The 11287-nt window shown below is 61.3% G+C and overlaps 1 protein-coding gene across 1 annotated transcript; it reads left to right on the top strand.

The window, feature by feature from the left end:
* The first annotated feature begins 717 nt into the window (after positions 1 to 717).
* CDK5R2 (cyclin dependent kinase 5 regulatory subunit 2) lies at positions 718 to 2040 on the top strand. The gene has a single exon (XM_059476163.1). The coding sequence runs from the start codon at positions 738 to 740 to the stop codon at positions 1698 to 1700; it is 963 nt and encodes a 320-aa protein (XP_059332146.1). The 5' UTR covers positions 718 to 737; the 3' UTR covers positions 1701 to 2040.
* The last annotated feature ends 9247 nt before the right edge of the window (positions 2041 to 11287 follow it).

Genomic DNA, 11287 nt, shown 5'->3' with positions numbered 1-11287 from the left:
GGCTGGTTATCGGGAGAGATGCGGCTCGGCCACCAAGCCTAAGCCTTTCATGCTGGCTGCGAGTCACAGCCAGCCTTGCACCTACCCCAAGCCTTCTCCAGCTTCCCTGTGAGCACCCGTTCTTGATCCTCACACCTCCTCAGCCTTTCCTCTAGCAATTTTAAAGGCTTCTTCCCCACCGGGTACCCCTAGCACCACTGGGCCAGAGGGCTCTGCTAGTCTGGGAAGGTTCATCCCTCCCCTTTGTAGGTAAGAAAGCAGAGCAGGACTTGGCCGGAACAGCCGAGTTCAGCAGCCCTTCCCAGACCCTTCCCGCGCCCCCTGTCCTCTGGGCTCTCCCCACGTCCCCCAGACAAAGGGCTGGGGGTCTGTGACAGCCTCGCAGGTCCCAGCCCGTCCGCCCGGCGGCCGCACCGAACGAGCCCCCACCGGTGAAGGTCACGCCGGGGCGGCGGCCGCCGGGCAAAGCCGCGCCGTGTTCTCCTCCCCCCCGCCGCCCACCGGCGAGGGGCGGGCGCACCGGGGCCCCGTGCGGCGGCGATTGGCTGCGGGCGGGGAGGCGGGGAGCGGCGGGGCCGCGGCTGGCTGCAGCGGCGGGCGCGGAGCCCAGAGCGGGCGCGGCGGAGCATCCTCGGGCACCGCGGCCCCGGTGCGGGCCGCCTCCCCCGCAGCTCCCGGCCTCATATGGGCGGTGCCGGCGCCCCGGCCCCCGCACGCCCGTCCCGCTCGGCGTTAGCATGGGCACGGTGCTCTCCCTCTCCCCCGCCGCCTCCTCGGGCAAGGGCGGCGGCGGCGGGGGGCTGCTGGCCGAGAAAGCGCCGGGAAGGGTACCGGGCAAGGGCGAGAGCCGGCTGAAGCGCCCCGGCGTGCTCATCTCGGCGCTCACCTGGAAGCGGCTGGTGGCCGCCTCGGCCAAGAAGAAGAAAAGCACCAAGAAGGTGACGCCGAAGCCCGGCGGCGGGGCCCCGGGGGGGGCCCCGGGCCAGCCCGACCCGCTGGTGGTGCAGCGCAACCGCGAGAACTTGCGCAAGTCGGTGGTGGGGCAGGCCGACGGTCCCAAGCAGGGCCCGCTGGCCGTGCCGGTGCCCACGGTGCCCTCGGCGCCGCAGGAGCTGCACCCGGGCTCCGGCGGGGGAAAGCCGCCGCCGCCCCCGCCGCCGGCCGGCAGCCGCCCCCCGGGATCCCCGCGCCGCGTGGTGGTGCAGGCGTCCACCGGAGAGCTGCTGCGCTGCCTGGGGGACTTCGTGTGCCGCCGCTGCTACCGCCTGAAGGAGCTGAGCCCCGGAGAACTCATCTCGTGGTTTCGCAGCGTGGACCGCTCGCTGCTGCTGCAGGGCTGGCAGGACCAGGGCTTCATCACCCCGGCCAACCTGGTGTTCGTCTACCTACTGTGCCGGGAAGCGCTGCGGGGCGAAGACATCGGCAGCCAGGCCGAGCTGCAGGCCGCCTTCCTCACCTGCCTCTATCTCGCCTACTCCTACATGGGCAACGAGATCTCCTACCCGCTCAAGCCCTTCCTGGTGGAGGGAGACAAGGGGCGCTTCTGGGAGCGCTGCCTGGGCATCATCCAGCGCCTCAGCGCCAAGATGCTGCGAATCAACGCGGACCCGCACTACTTCACGCAACTCTTCCAGGACCTCAAGAGCGAGGGCGAGGGCGGAGACGGGTCCAAGCACTGGACGATCAGCCTGGACCGTTAGGGAGGTACCAGGCCCCGGCGCCGGGGGCGGAAGGGGCCGCGCACCGAGGGGCGGGGGAGGCGAAGGACTGTCGGATTCCCCCCCCTGCCCCCGCATCCTCCTCGCCTTCCCCCTTCCCCGGCCGTCAGTTCCACGGAGACGCTGCTTGGACCCTCCCCGCTCCGGATCCGGCTGCCTTCCTCCCCCGCCTCCGACCCCAGCCGGGGGCTGCGCTCCGGAGCTCCGAGGCGTCGGCGAAGACCGGGGAGGGGGAGAGCTGCCCCTCCCTGCTCGGCCAAGGGCGGGAGGGGGAGGCTGCGGAGGAGCGGAGGCTCCCGGATGCGCTTTCTCTAGAAAAAAGGGGTGAAAAAATGGATGTGGGGGCCGGGGGCAGGAGGGCTCGGGGGGATTTTGGGGTGTGGAGGGTGCATGCGAACGGGTTCCTGGCGCGGGCAGGGCCGCCCCGCGCCTCCGCAGCGCTCCCGGCGCTGTCCGTGGTGCTGGAGCTGCCGCGCCTGAGCAGACAAAGGCGGGGATTGCGGGCACGGCTGGGGGGGGTTCTGTGGGCGATGCCTTTCCCCCCTCCCCCGCCCACGTGTGGTGAATGGGCCCCCTCCCCCAGCACGGGCGACGCTGCCCCTCACCCCGCGGGAGCCGCCCGCAAACCCCTTTGTTCGAGCCGCTGGTGGAGGGGGGGCGCCCACGCCCCTCCCCTCGGGCAAATCCCCCCCGTGTGCCCCCCGAAACAGAGGGTGATGCCTCCCCGTCCTTGGCTTGCTGCGGGAAGAGGGGTCTGTGCCACAGGAGGCCTAGGGTGCCCAAACGGAGGGGCCTGCTATGGGAGGGGGGGGGTCTCCTCTCCTCTTGCTTTGCTTCACTGGAGAATAAAGAGGTGGCCTGGATGGGCCTGGCGGTGGCTCCTGGACTTGCTGGGCTGTGGGGCGCAAGGAGTAACATCCCAAGCTCCTGGTCATGACCCACTCCTCCCCGAGAGGGATGGGGGGCCCTGGTTCCCAAAGGGGTTTTACTCCCTGGTGTGAGTTGGGGGTCAAATTTTCACCCCTCTTTCTGCCCAAGGCCAGTTCTGGTCCACCTGAGTGTCTCTTGGACCCTTGTGAGCTCTCCTGGGCTTCTCCATTCCAGATGGAAATTGCTGATACCTGTCTGCCACTCTGAATTTAAACAGGATGCCACAGTTTATGTCACCTCCGTTTTTTAAAATTTAATTTTCTTGAAGCTATGCCCTCCCTCACCTTACTCCTCCCTACCTCTGCTCTGCAGGGCTGGGCTCCCTTTTCCTGGCAGCAGCAGGCTGTGGGAGCTGTGCTGCTATCCCTATTACCAGCCCTGTGCTTCTGCAGACCTCCAGGGAGAGGGGTGGAGCACGGGAAAGCTTTGCCTTTTATGAAACTGGTTGCTACGCTTCAGGGTGCTGAATTTTCCAGGACTCCTTTAGCAGAGGCTGCCGCACATGCTCTCTGGCTGGGGTCTGCATCCAGAGCTTCCCAGCCCCTCTGAGCCAGGCATTTGGGCTCCCCTCTGCTGGGAAGGGCCGTGCTGGCTCTGCAGGTCATGGAGGGTAAGCTGGATTCCCTCTACCTTTGTGTGCATCAGCAGAGCTGCTAATTAGGCCCAATCTGGCTCATTCAGGCAAAGCTGTGCTGCCAGGAAGACAGCACAGATGTCCCTGTGACGGGGCTGACCTGGCAGGGCGCTGTGCGGGGCTTTTCCGTGGCTGTGTGAACCCAACGAGACCCGTGCTGCTCCTGCCCTCCCTCTCCTCTGGGGTGCTCCTCTCTGTGCCTTTAGAGTGACATTCAGGTGACCTTGTGGGCCACAAGGCATTCCCAACCCACGCCAACTTTGGCCATACCCACACCTTGTCATGGGAAAGGTAGCTTTGGCTTCAACTGGTGGAATTGGGGCCTTACAGCTCCTATGGGGTTGCTGGGAGAGCCCTGACTCTCTCCTACCAGCATTTTGCAGAGAGGGAAACTGAGGCACAGTGAGGTGAATACAGCAAGGTAGTCTGCATCACAGGGTAACACCTGAGCCATTTCTACCCTGAGCTGTGGTGTTTGTCCACAAACATGTGATTTCTATTCCCAGCTGTAGGGCTTTATGGAGTCTCCTCCCGGAGCTGAGCAGCCTCCCAGCACTGGAGGATTTTCCCACCCTACAGATCTCCTTAGAGACACTCACAGGGTTATTCCAGCCTCAAGCCCCAGCCTTTCAAGTTGCTTCCAGCTGCAGTGAGGCCGTGTCCTTCCCCTCCTCCCTTGTGTTTCATTGATTAAGAGTCCTAGGCCTCACTGGGGGATTTAGGAAGAGCTAATTGCAGACTGGTAATTGAAGACAGCTTGGAGTCTCTGGAAATGTCAAGGAATGAGAGAGGAGCTTAGATGCTCCCATGCATTTAAATATGCATCATTGGCTCAGCCAGAGCCTTGCTGGGGGGAAGGAAGAAGACATGTCTGGTTTTCCCTATCCCAGAGGACCTTGTTGAGCTGCTGGGGGGAGCAAGGCAGGGGTAGCACTAATCTTACCTTGTCTGGGAGATTTCTGCTCCCCCCAAGGCAAAGGAGAGAACACAAAATGGCTGGGTACTGAGAGTGGGAATCTCAGGCTTGGGAGCTTGATTTTTCCCTCTTTAAAACCATGATTTGCTGCTGCATAATTGATGGTCTGGACTCAGGAGCCAGCTGCTGGACAGCAGCAAGGGGAATGGAGAGAGCTCGTGTCCAAATTTGTGATCCCTGCAGGAGCAGTGAGGGGCTGAGACCCTCCCAGGAGAGGCTGGGCAGCCCCCAGTGCTGCCAGCCACAGGGCCCAGCAGTGCCTGGGGTTGCAGGGGTGGGGGGATTCACACTGGGTTTGGGACTTGGAGGCGGAGCAACAGGGCCGAATCAGTGATCAGTCACTGCAGGGATCCAGGTGAGGGATCCCAGGGCTTTCCCAGTTTGAAATTGCTCCAGCAGCAGCACATCTCCTTTCCATGCCTCACAGTGGGTGCCCCATCTGCTCCACAGTGCAGCAGCAGAGGTGGGCTCTGCAGCCCACAGTGGTTCAGCCCCTCCTGCCCCAGGGAGGTCTCTGCTCAGGCCAGAGCACCCTTATCTTCCTTCCCAAGGTGCACAGGGCTCTTGGATGCACCCTGGCTGGCAGTGGGTTCCAAGGATGAATAGTCACACGTGAAAAAGGGAGTTTCTGCCTGGAGTCATGGAAGAAGCTCTGTGGGACTTTGCTTGCCTGGGTGCTCTGTCTGTGGAGCAAATTCCATAGGCTGGATGAGCTGGCCAAAGCACTGGGACAGGGAGGGTGACAGGCAGCTGGAGCAGCCAGCCTGGCAAACCATGCCTCTTCCATGTCACACAAACAGCAGGGAAGCCGTGGTTTAGCTATTAAGAGTTGTCATCCTCCCCCAGAATGACTTGGAGATACTCCATGGGAGGAAAACGCTGTGGATGATGCAGACCCAGCACCTGCTTGGCTGCTGATGGACCTGCCTTGGCCCAGCGTCCTGCAAAGCCTTTCCTCATTTCCCTGCAGGGATGCTGGATGATGTTCCTCGAGGCAGATGGGAGTGGGAGGTCTCTCTTTGCCTCTGTGGGAGCCCCTGGAGCCCTGCTCCATTGCAGCTTTGGCTGTTGCTGCCCTGTTGAAATGGGGATGGCTCATGGGGGCAGGGCTCTGGTCACCTCCTGCTCTGTGGCACTTCAGTCACAGCTGCTCACGGGGGCTGGGGGCAAAATGGCCCAGGGAGATGGCAGCAAGGACAGGGAGAGACAGATGGTCCCAGACTGAATTGGCTGATGAGATATTTGTGCTCAGGGAGGGGCAGGGTGCTGCCACAGGGTCTCATCTGTTGGAAGTCACATCCAGGTTGGGTGGAAGGCTGCAAGAGCTCTGCCTGTGCCTAGGGTGGCCCAGTGGCAGACATGGGACTGAGGAAGGTGGGGTGGCAGCAATTTGGTTCCCACTATAGCCAAAGCATGGCCTGAGGCATTGCCTGGCTGATGTGTTTGGGAATTAGGGCACAGACTGGGAACAGCTCAGTGCCAGGAGGCTGGGCAGGTGAGGAAGGGGAACTGGCTGCCTTGGAGTCCTGCTGGGATGGTTGATCCTGCTGCCACAGAGCCTGGCAGAGCAGAAGGCCGGGGCTGCAGAGGCTGGGTCATTACCTCCAGCCCACTGAGAGCTGAGTGTGGAGGCTTCCCTGTGCTGTGTCCCCTGCCTGTCTCACTGTCCTTTGTCACTTCTGAGGACTTGGCTCCTCAGGGGACAGCCAGGCAGAGCCCAGCTGTGACCCAGGGCAGATGTGGGGAGTCTGCCCAGGGTGTGAGTGTCCCCTGGCTGGAACAGGGACTGCTCCCTCATCAGAAAGCCTGCATTAGAGCATAATCTGGCATTAGTGCATTAATCCAGCCCTCCTGCCCTCAGCAAAGCCCACACCAAGGTCTCCGTGTACAGCTGGGCAGCAGCAGCACCAGGACACTCTCCCTGGCCACCCCTGATGGGCACCAGAGAGGAGATGGCAGCAGGGACAAGGTTTGGATTTATGGGGGCACTACAGCCATCAGCACACTGCCAAGGGAGAGACAATCTTCTGGAAGCATCCCTGTTGCTTTCTTGGAGGGACTTCACAGGGGTTTGGAGCCTGGCTGCCTGCACCTGCAGGCTCTGGCTGAGCCACACAGTCACGAAGCACTTTGCAGGGAGCCAGGCCAAGAGAAGGTGGTGTCTGGAGAGAGGATGTGAGTCAGCAACTCGGGTGTGGGGGGCTGAGGATGCAGCTGGGATGAGGAGAGAAGGAAGGAGGTGGGAGTCAGGAGAGCTGGAGAGGGTGCAGGAGTGGGCAGGGAGGCAGGCTGTGTCCCCCAGGGCAGACATGGCCTGGCTGTGCTGCACAGGCTCTTCCCAGCATGAGGGATGAAGACAGTGGCAACATGACTTCACTAAAATAGGAGAGGGACTAATCCATTCCCTCTCTGATACATTATGGGGGGACTGGAAGATTTTGGAGGAGTTGGAGAGGTCCCCCTGTCAGGCTGGCAAGAGGCTGAGGTCAGGGCAGCTGAGCAAAGCCAGACACAGATACATTTGCTGGTTTTGTTTTTTCAGTAGGAAGAAAAAAAATCCTTCTTCCCTTAATGACAGGGCAGCAGAGGAAGCTGCTGGGCCATGTGCTCTGCTCCCTCAGTCCTCCCAGCACAGGCTGAAGCCCTTTGGGACTGTGTTCCCCATCTCACCCCACACAGGGCACCCAAGGACTCCCCTCAGGTAGGTTGGGAGCCCACAGGTGCACTGAGTGCAGCTCTCAGCCACACAAAGTGGGCTCCCCACCAGCTGGTGCACCCCACAGCCACACACGGTGCTGCCCCTCTGCCCCCCAAGCTGGGCACCCCTGCCCAGGGCTAGGGATGATGTTCCAGGGGGAGCTGTGCTGGGCTCGGCCCTGCTTGCCCATTGGCAGGATTTTGCTGCAGTCTGCTCCGAGCCCGTGGTTTTGGTGACTGAGGAAACCTGCAGAAAGCAGCACTGCTGGTGGATTGGGTCAGACAGGCTTTTGAGGAGGAGGGAGGCTGGGTTGGGTGAAGCTGGTGCTCTGTTCAGCCCCCCGATAAGCTCAACATGTGAGGGGAGGCGGCTCCCAGTGGGGCCTGGGGATGGGAGCATCCCGCGTTGCCATGGTGACGGCGGCTGCATCCTCAGGCAGGCAAGAGCATCGCTGGTGCAGCTCGGCATGGGTGTCCCCGCTCCGCCTCCTTCCCGGCTGCCGTCCCCGGGAGAGCAGGGCTGGTGCCCGGCCTTTGGCGTGGCACCCAGGGGACAGAGCGCTGGGACGGTGCCAGCTGGGCTCGGAGCAGAGAGGAGCGAGCCGCCTGTTGCTCCGGGTGTGTGCGGTCGCCCTCCCTCTCCCGAGCAGGTAAGTCCCCCTTTCCCGAGCGTGTCCCGCCTCCGATCCATCGGGGATCCGGGCTGCAAGGTCGGGCCGGACTCACCTGGGCATCCCCGGTGCAGCCCCGGCAGAGGGACGGGAAGGGGGAAGGGAGCCGCTCCCAGTGACCCACATCCCTTAATCCGCGTCCTGCCCTGCGTCACGCAGTTACCTAAGCCCCGAGCAGCTCCCCCGGCGAGGGCACAGCCTCTGCCCCGTCTCTGAGGGAGCCGTTGTGGCCATTTCCCCCATTTTGCTGTTGCTAAGTGAAACCTGGGGGCAGGGGATGTCTCCAGCCTGCCTCGGCGCTGGTTGCGTGGGGGTAACTCCTCCTTTTCCCCCTCACTTCACCTCCTGCCGTGCCTGGGAACAGTCTGTGCAACACCCACAAACCCTGGAGGCAGGGACAGCCCCCTGCCCAGTCCTACAACTCCTTTTGCTCTCATGGATTCTCTGCATCAGTCCCCCCAGTTCACAGCCTGAGCCCTCCCCAGAGGACACACTGACATCAGATCCTACTCCGTTAAGCTGATTAGGGCAGTAAGGATGCATTGGAGCAGATGCCACCAAGGCTATGAGTGACCAGACCCCGGAGGGATGCAGGAGGGGCAGCATGGAGCCCCCAGATGTGGGAACTGCTGGGGTCTGGGGAATGAACGGAGAGTAGGTGGGGGATGACCACTCCTTCCATGGGCTGGGGAGCTGCATGACTCCCCCTGCATAGCTGGTTTGATCCCTGTTGCAATCCTGGGGGCCTGAGAACAGCATATGTGGCTTTCCTGAAGGGGAATCTCAGGTAACCCAGAGGTTTCCAGCTCTGTCCTCTCTCCTGGGGATTGTAAGAACCAGAGGTGATGCCTGGAGAAAAGATGATGCAGACAATGGCCACATCCTCCCCACCCCAGCCCTGAAGGTGTTCTGGCTCAAATGGGAGAGGATTTGCTGAGTGGTTCCCCCTCTCCCCAGCTCCTTTCAGACAGGAGAGGACACAGGTGACAGCACCTCTCTGTTTTATTGAACACCAACCCCACCCCCAGCCAGTGCGGAGCTCAGCGTGCCCAGCTTTCGTGCATCCACTGGGCCAAAGTCCTGCTCCAGAGGATGGGGGCAGCTCCTTGAGCCCAGGGGAGAGATCCAGGGCTGCCCCTTGGTGCCTGGGGCTCCCAGGCCTGCTGTCATCCCTTCTTCTGCTCCACCACCCATGCTGCCTTGTCCCTGGGGATGTTCCCACTTATGGAGGGTGTCCCACCAAGCCCTGCATGTGAGAGGCTAAAGCTGGAGTAAAACTGGAACATTTATCTAGGAAGTGATGAGCAGGACACTGGCTCATGTGCAGGGTGTCAGGGACTGACCGTAGTGTAATCCTTGGGCACTGGGGACAGGGCAGAGCAGCAGAGACCAGGCTATGCTGCCTCCAAGCTCTGGTCTTGCCCTGAGGACTGGCAGTGAGCCCCACACTTGTCCCTGGCACCTCCAACCCCAGAGCCCTGCCTGGATCTGAGTGAACCCACAGAAAGCATCTGCTCTCCAGACCAAGGCTTCTCCTGAGGTCTGAAGGAAGTCACCTTCAGGGAGCAGGTATCAGAGGGATGGAGGAAACAAAGCCTTTGGAGACAAAGGTGAGGGGACCAAGTGGTCAAGGAAGGTTCCCTTTCCTTGTCCCTGCTCAGTGGGACCCTCATTCATGGACACAGCTGCCCTGGGGCCCCAGCTCCTGACTCCTCTCTGCAGGGAATGGGGAGGGCAAGCAGAGGCTGGAGGCAGAGCTAGGGACATTCATGGCATGGACAGCATGGTACAAAGGAAAGGTGGGGCAATGGCCCTGTCAGGAGAGGAGCCCATGGTTTTTGCTTCCATTCACACCCTGCTTTAGGTATCCACATCCATTCCCAGGATCATGGATACTTCCTCATCTTAAATTTAGATGGCTTCCCTCCTCCAGCCACCCACATCAGAGAACAAACCCAACTTTCCAGCGAGCACCCCCCATCCCCCACACCACATCAAACATAAAAGGGGACAAGTGAGAGCAGGGCACAATCCCATCCCCCACCCCTCCCCGCTGAGCTTCCCAAATCCGCAGCCCCACGCTGCCAGGGCCATGGAGCATCCAGGTGGCACAGCCGAGCCCCTAATGGTAATGGTTGTTCATGTTGTTGAGGTGGGAGGCTGCCATGGCGCTGAATGAGGCTGAGGGCTGGAGCCCGTGCCCCGGGTACAGGGACGGGCTGGAGCCAGCCCAGTAGGAGAAGCCGGCCGGTGTCACTCCCGAGGTCATGAGGTTGAGTTTGGAGATGCCCGAGAAGGGCAGCGGTGCCAGGTTGCCCTGGAATTTGTAGAGGGTGTGGTCAGGGGTGGCTGGCTGGCACACCTGGGCCAGCCCGTGGAAGTCGAACTTGTAGGCGTAGCGCTTGCCATGCACCTTGGTCATGATGTTCTTGTCATAGTAGTAGCGCAGCGCGCGGCTCAGCTTGTCGTAATTCATGTTGGGCTTGCTCTTGCGCTCGCCCCAGCGCCGCGCCACCTCGTCGGGGTCGATCAGCTTGAACTCCCCGTTGGTGCCTTCCCAGGCGATGCAGTTCAGGTTGGCCCGGTCCGAAAGCAGCTCCAGCAGGAACTGCCACAGCTGGATCTGCCCGCTGCCTGCAAGGCCAGGCCCCCGAGAGGTTAAAGCTCCTTCCCAGGGCACAGGGTGAGGGACAGGATGTGCCCTAATCCCCCCAAACCACTGTTAGTCACCCTCTCCCACACCCAGGTTCTGGCTGCACCTCATTGCATCTTCCCTGCTTTAGAGACATATAAGGTGGTAACAAGGTTTTGTCTCCTTTGCAACATCCCAACCCCATCCTACACCCCCAGATATGAGGAGAAGATGCCTCTGCACCTTGAGATGGAGTAGGAGTGCTCAAAGGTCAACACAGGTTGCAGCAGTCAGGATCCAGAGTCTCCCCATCCATCCCGCCCACATTTATGCACCACTGAGGATGAACGCCTGCTTGTTTGTTTTTGTGGGAGGACGTGGCCTTGTTCTTTTATCAGCAGCCCCAAGAAGGACCTATCTTGGCAGAGCCCAGATCCATCCCAACACAAGCATTCCCCACTGCCTGTCTGCTGGAAACTGGGCTGCTCTCACAGCCCCTGCTCTAGGGACACTGTGCCCTGCACAGATGTCTCCACGGTCAACTCAAGTCAGGGAGGAACACTCATCTGAACTACACCACAGAGAGACACAGACACAGGTAGGGGAGGGAGAGACGGGTACAGAGCATGATCTACTGTGGCTTTGAATCAGGCATCAATGATGTCCCTCATTTCCAAAGGAAAAATGTCCTCCCTGAGCCATGGCCATTGCACCTGCAGCTTGCACCAAGGAGTTTCCTTGGTGGGTGCCCGTGGTGCCCCTGTGCCAGGCTGTGCACACACTGGAGCCTGGCACACTCGACACACCCATGGTGAAACACAAGGACCTGCTCCTTCGGGTCTGGCCAGAGGGCATGAGAGGAGAGGGAATCTGAACCTTTGGACAAGGAGAATCTGACTGCTGGGACCCGGCCACCCTGCAGAGCAGCCCTGCACTTCCCTAGGCACCCCACTGCCTCCTCTGAGCAGCATCCCCTGCACATCCCTGCTCCTGATACCATTCCTTGCAGCACAGCCTCTCTCCGGAGCA

Source organism: Ammospiza nelsoni, chromosome 7, assembly GCF_027579445.1.
Source record: "Ammospiza nelsoni isolate bAmmNel1 chromosome 7, bAmmNel1.pri, whole genome shotgun sequence".
NCBI classification, from domain to species: domain Eukaryota; kingdom Metazoa; phylum Chordata; class Aves; order Passeriformes; family Passerellidae; genus Ammospiza; species Ammospiza nelsoni.
This window is presented reverse-complemented; position numbering and strand designations above follow the sequence as displayed.